The sequence below is a fragment of the Corvus cornix genome, chromosome 4, assembly GCF_000738735.6.
Source record: "Corvus cornix cornix isolate S_Up_H32 chromosome 4, ASM73873v5, whole genome shotgun sequence".
NCBI classification, from domain to species: domain Eukaryota; kingdom Metazoa; phylum Chordata; class Aves; order Passeriformes; family Corvidae; genus Corvus; species Corvus cornix.
Genome location: NC_046334.1, coordinates 59131779 through 59153726, shown reverse-complemented (window position 1 = coordinate 59153726; position 21948 = coordinate 59131779). Strand labels below are relative to the sequence as shown.

The window sequence follows — 21948 nt, the reverse complement described above, 5'->3', positions numbered from 1 at the left end:
GGACTGGGACACATATAACATCTTTCATACTATAGGATACCCAAAATGTAAAAGCAAAAATTTTTTATTATTCAAGGTAGCAATGGGCTCTGCATATAATTGTGCTCAGCTCCTCAGAGGGGGAAGTTCTTGTTAATATTTGAACATACCATCAGAGTTCAGGCCGCAAACACACCAAGAAATCTAAGGGTTTAAAAAAACTTCCCACCTGCCTTGGAGGCCATAAACTTGTGAACTGAGTAACTACTTTAGAAAAACTCTTCAAAGAGAAGTTCTCATCTGGTGGTAGTGGAAGAGAGTTCCCCTTACAGCTGCACTTAACTATACACTAAAGCAAGTGGGACACAAACTCCATGGGAAGGAGCAAGAATACAGACTGTAACTCTAGAATAAATAATTTACTGCAAATCACACCTATGTTAGTGTAGAATAATCTTCTCAATATCTAGGCTTCTTTCTTAGAATTTCCCATACCTGAATGCTAAACATTACACACTAAGTCATATCACAGAATTATATGTGTTAAGCTAACAAATAGGACTTTTTGCCATCTGCAATCTTTTTTTAATATAGTTAAAATAGTTTAGCTACTTTATTAAATTACTAATTGTTTAATTGCTCCAACTAGTAAGCACTTGCTTGAACAGTTTAATAGTAACATTCACTTGAAGAACCTCATGATTTTCACTTGTGATATACAAGCTTCCCTCAGAGCCTCATTACTTTCTGAATCTCCAAATGCTTCCTCATGGTGATAAGAAAGCACATTCTGGAGTTTAAACATGAAAAGATTTCTAGTTTGGAATTGAGACAGCTTAATTTTTTTTCTCTCCTTACCTTTCTGTTTCAAATGTGCCAGCAGAGAACTGTGTGCACAGCTAGAAAAGGAACAGGGAAGAAGTGTGAAGTTCACAGAGCAGACTGATTTTTGTCATTTACTCTCAACTAGAAAGAAGAGTACCAGGCCAAAAGTCATTCTGTTAGTTATTTAAAGTGACTGATGCAAATTGATCTATCAACAGTTTCTAATGCATGTTGAATATATCACTCATCATTTACAGACCAAACTGCTGACTGAGATTCATCCATATTCATAAAGATATATAAGCCTATCTTTTACTGCAAGAAGTAATGCTGATGTGGTAATAAAAATACACAAAAACACTAGCATTTTTCAGAGCATCCATGGAGACAACTTGAGACATCAGAAAAGGTATTTTATAATAACAGCTTTATTTCAAGCACTGTTTCTCACTGGATACAATTTATACATTTTGTGCTAACTATATATATTAATGGAACACTTTCAAAATTATCCCTAGATAAAATATATTATATGTTTAAAATTATTCCAGCAACAGCTTTTCCAAGTAACATTTTTCTGAGTCTTAGTTCAAATAACTGGAGAAAAAAAAATTTAAAATGCTTTGGCAAAATACACTTCCATGATGATGTCTTTAAAAGCATTTTGAATGCAGGGCTTCCTCATCCATTTTTGTTCTGGTATCAGTCAAATAGACAGGAGAAAACATAAACACAGTTATACAGTTTTATTTAAATATAATTTAAAAGAATATAGACCTTAATTTTTCAAATGTGTGGTCTCACACATATTTGAATTTCAGCCAGTCAAACAACTGCCTGCTGCTTCTTAATGGACAAGGGTGCAACATGTTTCCGAAACCTCTAATTGCATTGTTGCGGTGGTCCCTGTTAAAGTTCCTGGTAATCCCCGAGCCTGTGTCAAGGCAGGAGGACTGCACAGGTATCAAACCAGAGAAGAGCAGCGTGGTCATTGAACCGCACACATTGAGCTTCTGGGAGGATTAACGCTTCTTGTCACAGGCTCCTGACTGTAGTTGACAATATCTGCCTTCACCACCCTCTGTCATAAAAGAAAACACAGTAACAATCAAAAAATACAACCTTCATGCTGGCAAAGCATTCAACAGATTTTTACTGAAATATGAAGGGAAAGACAACAAACAAGCCAGGTTTTTTTCCACTACCTTACAGGAAGCTTTATCAGGCGCTAATTCTGATTGTAATTTTCAGTTTATTCATACTAAGGAGAAACAAGTGCCTTGGTAGTTTTCACAACACTACAAAAGGAATAAGACTTTCTTGCTAAAGCAGTGAATACAGTTCTACTTCCATGAAAATTGTTCTGTATGAGAGTAATAAAGCAAAATTTATTTGCAAAAGTTGTGCCATTCATTCTTTAAGAATAGCTGCCTAAATTGTAACTGGAAATTGTACCTCAGTTTGCCTTTTTGTCTTTACTACAAGCATTTCATCAGAAAACATGGACAGACTTCAAAGCAAATTTTAAATACAGCCATATTTTTAAAAAGCTTTGATAGGCATACTGGCTAAAGATTACATTAACATAAAAAGCATACTATATTTATTCTCCAATACAGATCTAACAGATATTACCCATTCTATTTACAAAACATTTGATAAGACTGATGTTCTCTCCTACATGAGGAGACGAAAATGTACAATTTTGCATCCATTTCCATCTGAGACAGCTTTGTAATATTTTGAATGTACAGCACTGAATACATGAAGCATTTCAAAGTTTCTACCAACTATCTGATTATTAGAAACACTATATAATTAATTGTACACAGAGTTCCAAAATAACATGTTGAGTATTGCAAGTGCTTACATATACAAAACACAATCTTTCAATAGAACTTACTTTAACAGTTGTTACTTCATGTAAAAGCAACGCAGCTTATAAAAAAGAAACAAACCGAGTTTTCCATCAATACCTGAACTACTGCATTGAGCAGACTTTGCTCTGGCAGTTGGAAGTGTGATGCTGGTTATCTTCTTCAGGATATTTCACTAGTTCTGCCCTGACAACATGCTGTTAACCATGTATCAACATGATGGATAGAGGGCAAGGAGAAGAATGTAAAAAGAAAAGAGAAGGAAAACAATGGAGAGATTAATCAGTTGAAAAGAATGAATGGATAACACAAGATTATGCAGAAGCAAAATGAAAGTGCATTTTCAGGCCTTAGGCTGATACAAGAGCAACATGTCTGGCTGAAAGCAGCACCAGGGCTGCTTCTCGAGCTTCTTCCAGGACATGCCCTTTCAAAGCACCAAAGTGAAAGGCTCATACATGCAATCAGCAAAAGTGTATTAAAGCTAGAGAAGGGACAGAATAAAAAGGCAGGGAATTCAGTGGAAGAAAAGATGACAATGGCCTATTCCTCCTTTAAGTCAAAGATACTTAAATATTAAATACTACATTATCAGCCTGTAACAAATGCATTAGCTGTACGCATGCATCTTTCCCATTACATAACTATCACACTATACCTAAATATATAATCCAAAAGCAGTGACCAAATTAACAACCTCACATCAAAATGCTGCAAGTTTTGATTTTTCTTTGCTTCTTTTAAAAATAAAAGGTTCCCATTTTTCCCCTAAAGACAAACAAACAAGACTGTTAAAAAGTTTTCTCATTATTAATATAGGTAAGGGATACAGGGTTCTCCTTATTAATAAAAGGTCGATAGAAGGTTCATGCAAAGGAAGTAAAACTCATGGAACAATTTCAGCAAAGAAGCAGCAGAGGAGGTAAGTCTGCTATGAAAGATACCCTAAACCAGTTTAATATTTTTTTCTTAAATACTTCAACTTTCCTACAATACATTTTCAAGGTTAAAAAGAATTAATAAAGAATTAAATTCTATCATTTTAAAGGAAACAATATATAAACTGGATTAGGAATATATAAACAGAATATGTTAAAAGATTACCTCTGTAAATAAAACCTGTATGTCAAGCAAGCAACGATAATTGAATAGGCTGGTAAAGGACCTGGATTTATTAGCTGCTGAAGTACTCTTCTTGAGTTTAATGGATCACATTCATATTATCTTATCTAGTGGACAACACTCATGATTCACTGGACTCCTGGCCTGATGTTATCAAGAGAAAGGTTGCCAAATTCCATGTAGGGCAGTAGTAGGAGTTTTAGCATTAAACAGCGTTATCTGACCTCACAGGACCTAGTTTCTTCATACCAATCTTTTGACTAGAGCTAAGGGGCAAAAAAAAAAAAAAAGTCTTGCAATCAGTAAGCAATTAATTGTTTCTCAAACATTGGTCTAAATCCCATCCTGTAAACACAGGCAGGTTAGTGACCTATGCTTAGGTACACTGTAGCAAAAAACTGACGATCATAAATTACTTCCATTTTCTAATGGAATTTCATCCAAATAGGAGTAAAAAAATATCATTGCAACATTTCTTTTATTAAGTTCATGGTAATTAAAAACTTGGGCCTCTGCATCAGATTCTATGTCAAGTGTTATCATTGCCATGGTTCAAGTCACTGTCAATAATGAGAAATAACCTTTCTTGGTCCAGGTGTTCTGTATTCAAGATCTGACTTATCTGCCAAACATTTTATTGTACAAAGCTGGCGCACACACACTGGTCTGCTGAACTGGCGTTTAGTTAGAGAGAAAACTACACATCACTTACAAAAATGCTAGCTCTTGCCAATGCCAAGGAACAAAGCTGTACCCCATGCAGTTTTTACACTACGGTTGAAAGTAAAAAATACAGAAAGAAAAACATTTGATTAGTAAAGGAGCTATTTCCTCAAATTTCATCAGACCCTTGCAATTTAAAAGGGAGAGTATTTTGAGGACTAAAATTAAGTCAGAATCGGCAATTTTTTGATTTTGGAACTGTTCCATTTCAAAAAACATGCTCTACTTTCCAGTCACGCATGAAGAGTAATCTAGTTCTTTGTTTCACCACAGTTTTGTCCAAATAAAGGTTTGATTAACAGTCATCTCAGCATGTGAACAGACAAGGTTTAGTCGCTCTAGCTGAGATAGTTTAAAAACTTACCACCCCCAAATGTCTGTCCTATTCCTCTGGTGGAGATCACTGCTGCCAAAGGAGAGCTGGTGGAATGTAACGTGTACTTGCACCTCATCCACTTCAGCACAAAGTCTGGCAGCTTCTCTTTAAAACAACTTTCAGCAGCAGTTTAAATTAAGCTGCTCAACTTCACCCTGATGTGGCCAAAGCACATGATCACCTTCCATTTTCTGATTCTGATGTGAGAGCAACACATTCCAACAAAAGGGCAGTAGCAAATAGCTTGGGCTGCATTAATATCTTAAACTGCTGCAGCTGTTTTCTAAAACAATGCAGAGTAAATATAATTCAATTTCTAAGGCTTGTTCTTGCAGTTAATTAACAGAAGTTGTGCTGCTAATTTGAAGGCAGCTGAGAACCTCAAATACTTTCCACAAGAGCTTCTGCAGTTCTGCCAGTCATCAAAGTTTAAAAGTCATGAGCCAAACGCCACAAATTCACACAAGTTAAAATAATGTGTTTGGGATTCTTACTACTTATTTCTATCCACCTATGAGTCACTGCTAAGATCTTCCTAGACTGTGACAATTATAACTGACTCTAAACACAAAAGATAAGATCTTCAGGCATAAAATCGAGTGCTAGAAATAATTTTAAAGCATATTCTCAATACTAGACAATAAAAAAAATACACGTATAGCATTTGACTGTTGGCATCTTACACAAGTTCAGTATTTAATCTTATACTTTGTTACCAGCTAGATGGAATGAACATATCTGATGTTCTCTGACAAACAGATTCAAGCAACAACCTTCGCTGTTTTCAAAATGAGGAAATCTCACATTACACAAAATATGGAAAACTCAAATATATCATGCAGTGTGTAAGTAGTGCATATTTGTAAAAACTACAGTGGCTTTTACTCCTTATTTAAAGATTAAATCCAAGTCAACACTTGTATACTTTAGGGATGAGTCACATTATTGTTTTTACTGGATTATTTATAGCATTTATCCAGCATCCATCTATCCACCAATCTAATTTTATAGCCCAATAGCTAGAATACTCAATGCCTAAAAATTTCAAGGAAGCCTACTTAAACCTGATATCATTTTGACACAGAAAGTTATGTATTCTTGAGTTGGGGCTATGTGGAGGTTCCTACTCTAAAGTAACAACCTAAAAACAGACACTCTCCTTAGAATGACACAATTTCCCATATAAACCTATTATCAGTCTCTTTTAAATTTAAGGTATTTGCACACCTTTCTACAGTCTTACACCTGAGGTATGGAACACCACTCACAGCATAGAGAGGTCTAGGACTGATATTCCAGTGCTAGCCAAACAACCAAAGGAAAATTCAAGAACTCTATGTGCTCAATTATTTATATGCAAATAATCACAAAGCTCAGAGTAATAGATGGATGGTACCTTAGTAGTAAAAGAACATTGAAAAGACACACTTAGTATTTCTCTGCCTGTAAATTACAGCTTTTTGAAACTACTCTGCTTGTTAAGTATGCTCTGTAAGTATATTTTACAGTTTTACTGTTTGCAATACAGTTTTCTAGTTAACCACTTCAACACAGATTGCAAACACTGCTGTGGCAAAGCACTTTCAGAAATTACATATTTATTGTATATTTCAAAAAGCAGGAGACCAAGCTGTACATAAGAAATGTTTTACCATTTATTTTAAATAAACTCATTGACTTATTTTAGGGTACTTGTTCAACACTGGTAGGGAAAAGCAGTTCCAGGATATTACACCTCTAGAATAGCAACATTTGGGTTCACTAAGTAAATTTAAATAATTATAATCTCAAATGTCATTACACAGGGTTGCCTCAGTAGTATAATCTTCTTTTTCTGAGGTTTCTGAAAACTGGGTTGTAGAAAAATTTTTCAGTTTAAACCCATGCATATATTATCATTAATATCTTCCTTGCTACCTGTATATGCATACATATTTAATTTTTAAACTCATTTTAAGCGCTATTTTTAAACAAACATCCTTAGAACTAAAGTTTTTCTTCATTTTTGAACATGTTTTTTCTTGTTTCAGAGAGTTGATCATGATGGATAAATAAGAAATTATTATATTTTTAAAAAGCTGTTGTGAAATTAAATAATTATCTTCAGAAAAATAAATGAACATTGATTTAAAGAAAAATTATAAATCTGCAACAAGATAACTTTTAATACTAAATAAAATACTAAAAACACCCATGTATTTGTGGAAAATCACCTGTGATTGTTCCAATTCTGCTTTGTTTAATTTGATGCCGAGTATGTCAGCAGCAATTCTCTGAAAACATAGGAAGACCTATGGAAAAAAAAAAATTGCATTTAAATGATTAAAAACAGACGTCCTTGAGGTTCTTTCAAATATATCAAACCATTCTTGAACTGTAAACAATGATATACAAGATTATGACCTGTGCAAAACAGATCTTAAAATAACCTCATCTGGTACTTTCAATTTTGTTTAAAATTTTGGGAAAATAACTCAACAGTGGTACAAGGAATGAACAGTATGCTGGATTGTTAAGCAACACTTCTACTCTGCCTCCAGAGACCTAAGTTTAAACAAGCTTTTACACAACGCACCTCTCAAATACTACTCTTGGTGCTATAAAATATGAATATGGGTATTCACTAATGTTTAGCACAAAAATATATTATCAGTGTATTGTGAAGTAAGAGATGTAGGTTTCCAAAACTGAGAACAACAGAACTGTGCATCGACATCACCAAAATCTCTGCTACACATGTTCAAAAAATAGCAATATGAAAGAGTTCTGAAGAATCTTACAAAACATATCCTGAATAGAAGTATCTAGGAACAAGCAAGATGTTGTACAGCCTGCAGCAGCAGCCTGGCAGTTAGACTTCGGACATGGTTTTACACATAATACTGGGTGGCAGTGCTGTCTTAAATAATTCCTTTAATTTATCTCAAGACAATCCACTTACCTTACTGTTTAGGTAAAACTGCATTTTAAATGTGATTAAAGAACATGACAGATGTTCAAGAGGAGCAGATTTAAGTGTACACTGCTGCTGAACACTGTATTGCCAGGCTACATGTTGTATTTTATCTGCAGGGCGGTTTGTCTGAGTTCACTCACAGTCTAAATTACTAACAAACATTGGTTTTCATCATGTAGCTGCCACCCCCAAAAAACAAGATCTATGTACATGCTCTCAGTCATTTTCAGTGAAAATTCAGAAAAATACCATTTACACAATCTCTTCTTCCACCTGAGATGGAAAGCAGAAATAAATTAGTGGCTCAACCAACAAAGTGCGGTAGTTTCCAAAACAATTGCTCTTTCTCTCAATTCCTTGGTCTAGTACTGGTCTGTTCTACCAACATCTACACAACAAGAAAGGACTTACTCAACAGAGATTCTGAGGCCCAGAAACCTAGTTTAACCTACACCAAGCTCTCAGGTGCTCTGAGCTACATCACCTGCCCTGAGGACACTCTGTGCAAAAAGCATCAAGCACAAGTGCAATGCTTCAGTTATGTGATCTGATGGACAGTAACACAGTTAGTTATAAAAATCTTCCATGAAAATTTTTCTCCCGAGGAGACTTTCAGAATTTTCTATGTACACAAAATCATCTTCTGCAAACAAGTCTGTTGAAAAGATCTGATGTAAACAAAACAAATCATTTAACTGAGTAAGAATCCTGTGGTCTATATTCACAGTTGCAATGGATGCCCTCTTCTTAAATCACTGTCTAGGATAAACACTCCATCTTTCCTGCACAACTACCAAAGTACATGAAGATTTTGAAAGATGAGTGTGCAGCAACAGTGAAAGGGCTAATTCAAATTTATACTGAAATTCAAAATGAACTACTGAAACTACTTCTTTTTTTAGTAGATATTTAGGCAAAGATTTCCGGTTAATGTTTTCTAGGTATGTTCAGATTTAATTTTGTTTTTAAACAGTTAGCTATGAAAAGTAAAATCAGTATATATAGTGGAATGCTGATGTAATTAATGACTTAATTTAAAAGCTGCAATAAAGATTCTGTCATAATTAGCAATGATAAATGTATCAATTATGAAATGAACTGATTTTGGTGGTCTCCTTGAGAAAAGAATACATTTTATCAGATGCACATTTTATTAACTGCAGTATTATGATTTTTTTCTTCTGTTTCTAACATAAAAAGCCTGTATTTTCACACTTTAAACAAAAAAATATGCCAGGGATTTAACACAAACTATAAAGAGAATCAGGACTCACCGCATTTGTAACAGCAGTATTGTTAGACTTTACAGAAAAAAACTATTATCTTACAAAATTAGGCAGTTCACTGCACAATTTTAATCAAAGACCTTAACAAGTGATTCCTTTTGTGGACTATACTTCCCTGTACTTGAACAAGGTCTTGCTGTTCAATAACATAAAAATAAAGTAAACTTTCATGTCAACAATAATACTAAGGAGACAGATACAAGACTTTTATGGCAATGACAAACTCATTAGGCATGTGACAGAAATCCAGCAAAACAATACAATATGATTTAATTTGACTGGTAGTGTCAACTAAAAAGAACCTTTTCTTTCATACACTTCCAACTAAAACAAATAACCCAGTTAGCTCAGAGTCAAAAGACTGTTCAAAAATGCACTCTGCAAAGCATCTGCTACAAATGCCAGAATGTTCAAATTTCAATGGACCTGCAGAGGCAATGTCTCTCATGGCTCAGGACTCATATTAAAAACTTTTATTGCAACAGGGTCTTGTCACATTATTTACCAATTGTTGGAAATTTCTATATTGATGGTCTATAGATGGGACTCCACCTGGAAGGAAGAAATAAATATTTAACTACAGGCTGACAGCAAACAGAGATTTAGCTGGTCTCAGTTCTCATGCTGATGTATAAGCCACACCATTTCCATTAAAATCTGTACCTCAAACTGAAAATCAGATGAGAAACCACTGTAATTTAATAACAATAATATGCACTCATACAAAGATCTACTTTTCATGCAACTAAGGGAGGCAAAAAAGGGGCCTGCAGCACTCCGAGTTCTCAATGGTTTGTTATGTGAAGTATAACAAAACTGCTGCATCTTGAAAAAAAACAACAGACATCTACAAGTTTGGTTTTTTTCTTACTTACAGAATCTCCTGTCTTGGCTGACACAAAATGGCTACTGAAATTGTTTTCCTGACAAAATCGCTGGTGCTTGTCAGCTTTCACTGTGCGCATGTGCTCCAAGTCAACTAAAAATAAGTTGAAGAAATGAAAAATTATTACACTAGAGCCCATTTTTTTTACCCAGCTTAGAAATTATTCATTGAAAACACATCAGATGTAATACTTTCCTTTATAGCGGTATACAAATGCAAGTTTCTTGCTCTCTATAATCATTTGCTAAAATAAAAGCAATGAATTACCTCAGACTAATTTTATTTGCAAAACTAAAATGAAACCACAATTAAAATTTTATGGTCCCATGCAACAAATTCGTATCTCAAAGCACAAATTTATTTCTGGATACACTCAAATAGAGTTTGTAATAACTCTACTGCTAGCTACATACAAAAACAAGACAGAACTAATATTCCATATTCTGTTTGCAAGCAAGATGCATATTGGGGATTCCAGTGTAACCTGAAGACTTTTACAAAATAAATTCACCAAGCACATCTAAATTCACATATTTTTCTTAAGTAAAAATGTAAATAAGTTATAAAGAATTTTACTGCAGAACATGGCAAAGCAAAAACATTCACTATAATAAAAAACCGAGTAAGAGCAGTGATGCTTAGTTACTTACATATGAGGCTTTCAATTCCACAAAGGTGTGGTTCAGAAAATTTTTAAAAGAAAAATGCACATTTCAAGACACACACATATTTTCATTTTTATCACTTTACAACCACTGGAAGCAGAGTAAAGCTTTCAAATGGTATTTTATGTTGCAAAGCAGTGGTTGCTTCCAAAATCTCACAGAACTCAAGTCTTGTGCAGGTTTTATTGTGTACATTCCAGTCTCTCCAATCTGATCCTAAGGTAATTGGAAACTATATTGAACAGTTTCTCTTTTTTTTATTGCATTACGGTTCCTATAAGGGTGTTGACTCAATGCAGTCAAATTATAAGGCAAATATATTCAGAAGGATTTAAGGACAACCAGGCTCTTTGAGTCAATACAGGAAAAAAAACTTCAACTGATTTCCTGAGGAAGGGACCCAACTGACTTGTAAAAACTTGTAAATTTGCAAATCTAGTAAGCCTGCATAATAGTGTCATTTGATTATCAGCTGAAAAAATGCTCTACTACTACATAAAAGGCTTTATTTTTAAATGATATTGGAGGTCTTTAATTTGTAGGCTCTGGAGATTTTCTCTTGGAGATTTTTAGTCTAACAGGGGATTCCTACACCCCATTTATACTGCTTACCTTGGTTAATGTGGAGGTTTTGACACATATTACTGTTCCTTGCACATCAGTAAGGCCTTGTTTGTAAGAACAGGCCTAAAATCATCCAGTTACCACAAGCATTAATTTGTGAAGGACTAAAATACTAAGCTATTAACACTAACGTTTCTAGTACAGATTTTCCATAATACTAAATGTCCACTATATAATAAAGTTTCATTAAAAAATGGAATAACAAATACATTTAATAAAATAAAGCCTGAAGTCAATAAAAATTTTGCTAAAAACTCATGCATTTAATTTTTTTCTCTGAAAAATGCCAAGATAAAAGATAGACTCTTTTGAAATGTCTTTAAGAATAAAATACAGCATACTGCCTAAAACATTTCATTATTAACTATTATTTTTATGCTTCACATATTAGCTTTAAGTGCAGCCTGGAAAACAGAACAGTGAGATTACTCTTTGGGGAAAAATAAAAACATTTTTTTTTTTATTTTCATTTCATGACCTTTTACAGGAACTTTAACCCCACCTCCAGATTTCACTCGTATTTCTCTGACTGTACCTGAACTCCAAAAACCTACACACAGTTATGATACAAATAGATAAATAGATAGACAGTATGTACACTATATTCCTTTAAAATACCATGACATGTTTACATAAATACATAAAGGCACATTCACTAGTTACAATCTCTCTCAAACTCTCTTTCCCAGGAAGGAAAGAATAGAGAGTTTACAAAGAAAATAACAGGCTAAAATTGATGAATTTCCAGGAAGAAAATGCCACTGACATATTGGAAACCATATCCTCAAATGCCTCTTATTTTCTATGAAGAAACATCAATAATAATACACAGTTAGTGGAGTACATACTTTACTACAGAGGAGAAATTAAAGCACATGAGATCATAGAAACAAACAGACTGAAAGTAAAAAATCAAGGTGTAATTATGTTTTCAAACTTTGTGTACTTCTCAGCCCTTTTCCCTGGTCACAAGTCACTTTCCACCTCCTGAATGTCAGGCTGTCTGCTCTGAACTGTACAGTCACTGTCATGCCAGGGAACTGCCAGGTGACTGTCCATGTACACATTCAAAGCCCACAGAAAATGCCAGGTTAATTCATGTTACATTAGCTCTTGGTGAAAAAGGGCATGGTTTTAGTACAAGAAAAGAGTTTCAAGTGTTAATAAATATTTAACTACCCAAAACTGCAGTCTGAAGTCAATGAAGGGCAATGATCCTAAGTCCAATTCCTTTGCATTGCCCACAGGCCAAGGGCATAATCACAGAGTTACTGAAGATCAGCTAAAGACAGTGAATAGTTACCCTCCAGTCCTTTTTCTTTAACATCTGACATTGGTCAGCTCAACAGGCAGAATTCTTAGCACACCGGGAGATAAGTCTTGCCCAGCTTTTATTTAGACATCACAGCAAAAAGACTTTAAGGAGAGCTTTGGAGGAGAAAAAGGATTTTCTAAAAAAGATGTTTATAAGGAATGCAGGGACTTTATAGAAAGAAAACTAACAGCTGGCCAATGTGGACTCATACGATGAGCCAATTAACAGCAGGAATAGGTATCTTGGGATGAAGGATGATACAAGAATGCACTTAAGCCATGAAAAGTTTAATGGCAAAGACAAATAAGTTTTGGATAGAAAGAAAGTGAATAAGATACATAAATACAGTTTGATTTTATAAACCAGGAAAATGATCTTGAAGAATATTCTAAATGACTAGATAACATAGCAATGGCCAAGAAAAAGGAATTACTGAAATTAAGATACAAAATGAGAACATTTTAACTGTGTCAATGGCTATGATATGCCACATCTAACAAAGGTCTCAAAGAAGGAATCCGAAAATTTGGCCACACATCAAACACAAACATTTAGAGAAAGGCCCAAAGTGACGTTTACGTGCCAGATGGTACAGTCATCCTCCTCATCTTTAGGGAATGAGAAAGAGGGTAACAGCAGGGCAAAATTAATAGCTTCATTTTTACCAAGTAGAATATAAGCTGATGGCTAGAGATTCACAGTGGGATGTATAAAGGAGACAAAAGGACATAGGACACAAGTTAGAAAAGTAGAAAGAAATTTAACTATTTGCAAACAGTGACTCTCTACAGCACACAAATGTTACAAACCAGTACTTTTGGTCAAGAGCCTGAATACAAACTCTCCTATCTACATTAAAGTATGTTTTTGGATCATGAAAAGCTAAAGCAAGCCCAAGATGTGTAAACTTTGGAGAAGGCCATGAGGGTATTTCTTTGATGTATCATTTCAAAAATTCTATACATCTTAAAAATGGGTTCAACAGGCAGAAAGGGCAGTTAAAAGTATAAATTACCAAAGCAATAGTTAAAATGTCAAAAGAGTACATTGCTAATTCCTTGGCTAGAATGGAATGACCATACTTGCATTAAATTGAACACTTAAATATAAGTATATGAAAACTTGTATCAGGAGAAGCAGAGGAACATCAGGAGCAATGGGGGAAAGAAAGAGAGATATAGGTCATAGTATTGCTCCCCTGGCTAGCCTGATGAGGACAGAAAAAGGAGGCTCATCAGCTTCCAAAGTATATTCAAAGTCCATTTCAAAGAAAAGGCATTCACAATATAGGCTGTTTGCGGTTTTGCTCATTTTTATGCCTGAAATACACACTAAAAGCCTCAAGCAACAACTACAAAAAATACATGGCTGCCAGATAGTCTCCAAAAATTATTGTCGTCTTGCTTATCCTCTCAAGAGCCCATCTTGTTGATTCTCTAAAATAAGACTAAACATTCATCTTTAAGATTGTCTACTATGAAGAACCATTTCAATTACACATAGCAAGATAAACTGCTGTTCCATAACTAACAGGTTGATATACATCGGTATGTACAAGTATCCCATAAAGACACCGACACAAAAAAAACAGATTAGAAACTTCAGGAATTCAGACATAACCCTCAGCAAGGCAAACAGATCCAAGTGAAAATCTCCCCTCAAAGATTGAGCCAGCATAGATCAACTGCTGTAGCAAAAGTAGGTAAGACTTACTAAGAAGTATGCTTGCTTCTCATGAATTCCAGGGAGTTCCGTTTTGATTTATAGGTGAGACTAAACAGAGATCTAGTAAGGTGAAAAGAGAAAACAGAATCTAGGAGAGAAGTATCAAACTCCCACAGAAATCCCAAGGATACTCCCTCTAAGGCATTCCTGAAGCTATCCTGAAGACTTCTTGGAAGAAAACCAACTCTCTCCCAGCCAAAACCAGCACAGCAAAAAAGAAAAAAACAGGTAAGAACAACAACACTGCAGAACTTAGGTAAGGGAAAAGACATAAACACCACCATGGCCATCTCTGTGGAGAGCAAGTGACGTTTCAAAAAAGAGAAGGACAAAATAGTAATTTTAAGTTATAACCAGAGAGATTAGATTAGGTTACATCTTCAGGTGATTTATAAAAGAATTTTCACTAAGTACCCTTCAAATTGCTATTATACATCAATTACTTGCAGTGAAAATCTCATGGACAATGCTAAATCAAAATGGAAAAGGAAACCATAGTTTTAAATCCTGTAAGGCTAGATATCTATCCTATGATTAAAAAGTTGTGAGGAAACACTTGAGACAGCATAAATTGTTCTTCAAAGTCAAAACTCTATATGAATTTACTTGAGAAATTGAGAGTAAGTCACTGAAATTTTAGTTTATTGCACTGTAGCAAGGGAATAGAAAAACCTTAAAAAGTACCAGATAAAACACAACTGGGTGCTTTACCATCTACCCACACCCAGACATTCAACAGCAATTCCATCTTGATTGAATAGTTCTGCTGCTTTTGACTTGAGACTCTGAAACCACTAATGGTAAATAAGTTAATGTCAAAATTGTTTCTCTTCCACTATTTAGATATTTGCATCATTCCATAAGTTAAAAAATGGCCTGCAATGAGCCACACAGCACCACCATGCACAGATGGTCATTTCCATTCCACTACACCATTAAACACTACTTTAACTCACCTGCTTCTCTGAAATCCAGGAGCTAGGACCAATATAATTAGCTCACCCGAGTTTGCTGCGAGGAATAAAGTGTGATATCAAATCCCAGAACTGTATTGTCTTAAAATTAAGGCAATAATAAAATACATGTAACAGTTTACCCAATACAGTTGGTACAAACACAAAGCCAGGAAGTACTTTAAAATATATATCATCAGTCAGAAGAATGACAAATATCCTGGTTTTAAAACCATATAAGCAAGTAACTGCATATACTCTAAAAAGACAACAGAACATCATTTGTGCAGAATGTAAAGGCTGCTACTCATTTTATTTATCTCCCTTTCCCACAGGAAAAGGAGATAGGACTGCCAGTCTCTTCTTTCATAACATTACTGGAGAAGAGCTCCGTGGAAAACTACAGGGGTTTTTTAAGTAGGAAAACATCCATTTTGCATGAATTTTTCAGGTAATTCTGGAAGAAACACAAGCAGGTAACTTGTACAGCTACTTCCAAGCAGCTGAGAAACTAGTGACAGTACTTGCTGAGGATAGTATGGACAACTGAGTATAATGCATGTGAAACAAGTCCGACTGTTTAATAATTTGTTGGCCTTTCTCCTGGATCGTGAGATTACGTTTGCAAACTGTAAGCTGTTTTCAGTGATTATACCAGTGATAACTTATCCACTTTCTAAACCACGTGTAGGGAAAGAAACATGAAAGAGATAGTTCAGAGTTTCAGTAAAGGAATGCCTCTCCACCCAAATCTGACCATCTTCCGCTTCCAGACCTTGAATTGTAAAAACTGCAAAGGATTCCATTGCAAAGGGGCAGTTCTCTTTAAAATGAACTTTTTTTTAATTGACAACAGTATTTTCCATTAAAACTAGTAGTAACACATAAATGAAGTTACAACTCTCTAGTTTTTTAGTTATCTTACATATTATAGCTATTTCATATTTCAATATAATTTAGGGTAGTTTTAAAGTTATGAGTAAACATCTTTATTAATCTACGGTACCACACAAAAATATATTCTTTTATAGTATGCTGTGAAAAATGAAATACAAATCTTTCTGCAAAGTATTTGCAGCTGTGCACACAAGGTATACAATTACATAATGTTTAAATAATGAGCTATCACGATTAGCCCACACAGACATGACAAGTAAAATGCTTTAATAATTTATTAATTTGATTTACATGTGCTTAAAATTATGTACACATTTTCTCTTCTGAAAATACTCCAGGGTCATAAAAAAAGGGGTCTGTATACGACAATGTCTTTTTCATCCTATTTTTTGGTATAATTTCTGACTGATTTCTTAAGAACAAAGCTAGCTTGAGCACCTGAAAACATAGTAGACTGAGGACAATACTGTTAAACAGCATTATCTTCATGCAGTACATGCTGCTCAACAAGTACAGTCAGTTTAATTCCAGAACATGACAGTTCTGCTTCCTCCATGCATAAGCAAACATGTATGAAAAAGGGAATTAAAAGAGGGATTTTTCCAAGAGGTACCAAATATCCACTATTCTAAAAAATAAACCATAAATCAAGCTGAACATCGAGCAACATTCTAGGCAACATTATTTACTTCCCAGTTTATCAGACTTCTATTCCATAGCATGTCAACAGAGAATAGCTTAGCATACCCCACTGCTCTGGCCAGAAGGAACCCCCTTTCAAGCCCTCTTCTGCCATAAGCAATATTACCTACTTTTAATCCTAATTCTACCATCAAGAAAAAAGTGAAATTAAAAAAAAGGGCAACCAAAAAAAAATCCTTCCCTAGTTTTTTATTGCACAGCTTACCAGCAACCTACTGCTTTTCCACTAAAAGATGGAGCTATTTCATTATGTCTTAGATTTTAAAGAGTATTTCAATAGGTTACTTAGAACTTCAAGCAACTGCACTTTCATTTTCTATCTAGACACAAAGGTTCTTTCTGTGTAAATAAAAAAAAGAACCACCTAATATCCAGTTATTATTATCCAATATAACCAGATTTATACAGAAATAACAATAAATTAATTTGCTAATAAATTGTACCAGGTCTGCAGCGCTACCAGAGTGTGCATCAGCTAGCTTTTTGAAAATCTGTTTTGATTTGGTACTTCTAAATTACTACAGCACACATTCTCGCATATTCAATCCCAAATGTCAAGAGTGCAAACTGCAGCTTTTCATAGTTAATTTTCTGTTAATACTTTCAATCTTTTTCTCACACTAAAATTGTATAACTGCCAAGAAAAGAAAACTCTTTCATGGAAGTCCTGAAAACCATGCCCCTACTCTGATTTAAGGAAGCTCAAAACGAAATATAAATATAGTTCCAGTACAGATTTTCTCAGTAATTTTTTTAGGTTATCAAGAAAACATCTAGAGTGTTGATCTGGTTATACTCATGTCAGACAAACTATGTGTCACATTAACTACCTCCAGGAAGTTATTCCAAACACAAAATAAACTGTTTATGCCGCTTCTCAGATAGATAGCATGACAGATTGTTATTAATTGAAGACAGATGAAATACATTAATTTGATTGCAAGCATGTGTTTACTTTTTCACTGTCATGTACACTCTACTGCTGGTGCTTTCCTATGAGGACATAGTAACAAATCAAATGTTGTATTAAAAGACTTGCTAAGGCAGAATAATAGCTGGTGCTGCACTTTAATACTTAAAAAACTACACTTAACATTTCCAGATACAACAGGAAATTACTGGTTTCAGAAAGAAAAAAAAAAAAAAAAGATAGCTTAAAACCCCTTGTAATTTACGCAAAACACTGTAACACTTCCTCCTCCAAAAAAATTAGAAATATCAGCAAATATGCTTCTCAATTACAATAATGAAAAATACAGCTTTCTAAATGACAAATCTATGATCTGAGCGCCTTCCAAAAGACAAATTCCTACAGATACAAGACATGAAAATGTATGCCTAATATGGGAAAAGAAAGGTGAAAATTCCTAGGCCTCTGTTTAAAAACAAAAAGACATCATGTCTTTGAATGAGGTTTACCTGGTTTTATGCACACCTCTCATATAAGCCTCCACTTATTTGTACAAACCTTATGTGGAATCCTCTTTCTTGTCCAAAAAATGACATACAAAGACAAAATCTGAGCTTCTTGGAATAAGAATATTTCACACATTAAAATCAAATTGATGAGGCTGACAGTTTGTTCTAATATGGGAAATAATAAAAAGAATGTGTTTACCATGACAGGTTCACTGATTGGCATTTATGAAAGTATTTTATAAAAATATCCCATATTGAATGAGACTTTCAAATACTGTTAAACAATAAACAATTACAGCATTTTTGCTAAAGCTCTAAAACACAGTGGTTCTTGTGCATCTTAGGTTAATGAGGTTAACACTTGCAAGATTTAAAGTAGGTTTCAACAGAAAACAAGAAGAGCAGCCAGAAGCAAATGCCTCCGTCTCAGCACATCAAGTGCAGAGGACACAGTGTGACACGATTCTTGCTTAATAACAAGCATTTTTAATGTCTGGTAGATGGCAGGTCATTTTTAAAATGATGTTAAGTTTTGCAAATACAACAGCAGGCATCTTTTCATACAAAAGTAAAATTTCTTATGAAGGTAAATCAATAAACCCAAGTTCCTTTTCAAAACTAGGATGATAGATGACTGGCTTATACAGCTTGAAGAGACAGTTAAAGAGAAACTAAGAATAATTTTTTTCTCAGCTAGACATTTCCCATTTTCATTTTTAATAAATTCTTGGCAGAAATTCTTGCAACCATTTCTCATTTGACTGAAAAGACTAAGACTACACTGACAGCTGGAATCTGATCCCTTCTGTTAGGTACCTGTACCACTTATCCCTACCCCTAATGGTGACATTCTCGGAAACAAGTATTCAGAAAAGATTATATTATTAAACTAATACAAATTTGAGTCACCTTGAATATTATTTTAGGATTAAAACATAACTGGAACTACTCCTTTTTTTTTTTTTTTAAAAAGGTTATCATAAGACCACAGAAAGCAAGAGATGTGGATGAAAGGCATTGTTGATTTTCCTCTCCCCACCCTGCAACTCTAGTGGCTAAGTACACTGAAGATCTATCAAGGCAGCAGACAGTGAACTCAGAAGGCATTAATCTAGGCACAAAGAGTTTAGATGTCATGCACAAACCTCTGTACAGATGAATGTACCACGTATCTCTGTTTATTGCAGCGTACAGACCTACAGAAACACCTCCTTAGGGTAAGCGCAACAAACCAAGTGGGGCTGTGAATGAAACATGAAACACTTTTGTGCATTCTGGTATGGAGAATGAACAACCTGGCTTCAGCAAATTAATGCTACTCTCTCAAAAGTATCATCTCACAAGACTTTAATGTTCTCTAATTTGCAACCTTTGGTTAATTAGTTTTTACTTTCCACAGAAAAATATATCCTAAGGTTACAAGCTCCTCCTGGAGAGAAGACAGTTTGTTCACTGCTGCTTTTTATCCAGTCAGTCAGATTCTTACATGGCCCCAGTGCCAATTTACAAGCCCTTTGCAATTAGTAATAGATCATTTGCTGACTAATTTGCTTCCCAGTAAATTAGGCAAATACCATTCTTGTTTTTACAAATGGAAAATGAAACACATATGAAAAGATCAATTTAATGCCTTGCTAAGATCACAGGGACTTTCACTGAACCATCAATTTACTGCTTTGTGCACTAAATCATCTTTCATCTTCTTTTACACTTGTGTTCAGGCTTCCTAATCTTTGTGCCAATGAGAAATTTAAGTTATTAAGTTAAGTTAAAGGTGTTAATTTAGACTCAAACATCTTTATGAGTAGCTATTTCCTAGAGACAAGGAGAAATGAGAAAAAGCCTAGGACAGGAGAACACACTCCAGCTGGACTTTTCTTGCTATATTAATTCAATTATAAAAATCACTGGGCATGCACAGTGACCAGCATAGGACAGGAACATAGTTGAAAATGTTTACTGAATGATGCTGAGAAAGCATAGCATAGCACAATAAGCTGTGTTCACACAAACCATAATCGCCAGTGCCCAGCACCCTGAAGATTAATTCCAGTCCCCACAGGCACACTAAAACACTGGCATTAGACAAGGGTATGTTTAATGAAATTATAAATTATACAGCAATAGCTTGCTTCTGACTTGCTGACAGAAAAAAAAGAAACTCTTCTCTGATTCAACATGAAACTATTTTTATCAGGATTACTGGAAGTTCAAATAAATGCTTAAATTGATTTACCTGTGCTACTAGTGACAAATTGCTGGGCTCAATAGCTTTTTTCAAAAATAAATTTCCTCCTTTTATCATTAAAGGTAAGTTTTAGGACCGAGGTTAAAGACGTGTAAAAAACAAAAAGCCTATTTTCCCACTAATTCAGCTAGAGATATCCTTTGTTTTGGTTGAATTTAACAATTCCATAAGGTCAACAGAGTGTAAAAAAAAAAATACAGTAATGCAATTTCTGAAATTCCAAGTTGAATGAGTATTATTTTAAGTGTTCTTTAGTACATTATTGAAGACATAAAGTTGCAATGTACTAAACATTCAGAAGATGGTGCTAGTCCAATATATCCACAAGCCATGGGTGGATCAGCTTTTCTTCATCTCTTTCAAATATTTTCTCTAATTTTCATGTATCTACTACATCATCACCGAATTTATCAATACCAGGACAAGGTATAATCATCACCAGTTAAATACTAAGGGGACTACTAAATTATACCATTCTAAAATTCACGAAGATTTACTGGATTGACAGGCATAAAATATAAAGCTCACTGTAACTTCATAAACTCAAGGTCTTGGGATCTTTATGAAAACTCATACAACATTTCTTGCATCCTGCCTTCAGTCACTCACATCTGTCTCTTCCTGCAGTCAAAGCAAGACTTTCTGGTCACAGTTTCAAGACTTACTGATGCCAGCACCAAGGTTTGCAAAATCTCACCTGTCCCACTCCTGGCTCTTCATTCCCACCTTCACACCACAGTGTAACTACTCCCTCCTCACCTACTTAGGAGGCCATGCAACTCGCGTGAACTTACGAAGCTCAGTGAGCTGATCCACATTAAAAATAGCCTTTTCTTTTTGACCGCTCTGTTTAACCCAGATCAAGTCTCAGATCCGATTTCCATGGAGCAGCAGTGGTAAATTCAAGCTGCAAACATGCTTCACCCCAAAGCCAACTGATTGTGGACCTGCAGCCTCCTTGAGCTTGCAAGGGCTGAATTCCTTATCAGCATTGAAAAGGGCTGGCAGGTTAACAAATTCAGTCTCATTGCTGCATATGAAAAGCTAACCTTTTCATATTAAAGGCAGGTATCTACTTATTAAGATATTATGCAGTCTGTAGCTATAGACAGAAATCAAAACTAATTCCATCTGCCCTCTCCCCACCAAACCCCTACAAAATCTTGGAACCCATTTCCAGTTCTGCCTATAATTCAAACATTATACAGTCCCTTCCAGACTACATACAGTTGTACAAGTAGTTTCTTCCAAAAAATAGTAAATCTGGACATATTAAAACATCAAGCAAAAAGCCTTATCCTTACCTAACCGTTCCTAAAACAGTCTTTTCCAAATAATGCATAGAACATATCTAGGAGTAATATATTTCA

General features: G+C 34.8%; 1 protein-coding gene across 3 annotated transcripts in view; it reads right to left on the bottom strand.

Moving 5' to 3' along the window:
- Positions 1–1209: 1209 nt before the first annotated feature.
- The window catches only part of RAB28 (RAB28, member RAS oncogene family), a 61719-nt gene continuing 40980 nt past the window's right edge, over positions 1210–21948 (bottom strand). Inside the window, exons 5-8 of one of the 3 annotated variants that reach the window (XM_039551097.1) lie at positions 10020–10123; positions 7116–7193; positions 2781–2878; positions 1210–1885 (exon numbers count right to left, since the gene is read on the bottom strand). In XM_039551097.1, the coding sequence (XP_039407031.1) occupies positions 2786–2878; positions 7116–7193; positions 10020–10123 (275 nt within the window). In that variant the 3' untranslated portion in view covers positions 1210–1885; positions 2781–2785. Of the gene's footprint in view, positions 1886–2780; positions 2879–3339; positions 5058–7115; positions 7194–10019; positions 10124–21948 lie in introns of those variants that run through there. The other 2 variants (XR_005601775.1, XM_039551098.1) reach the window with 2 other exon arrangements.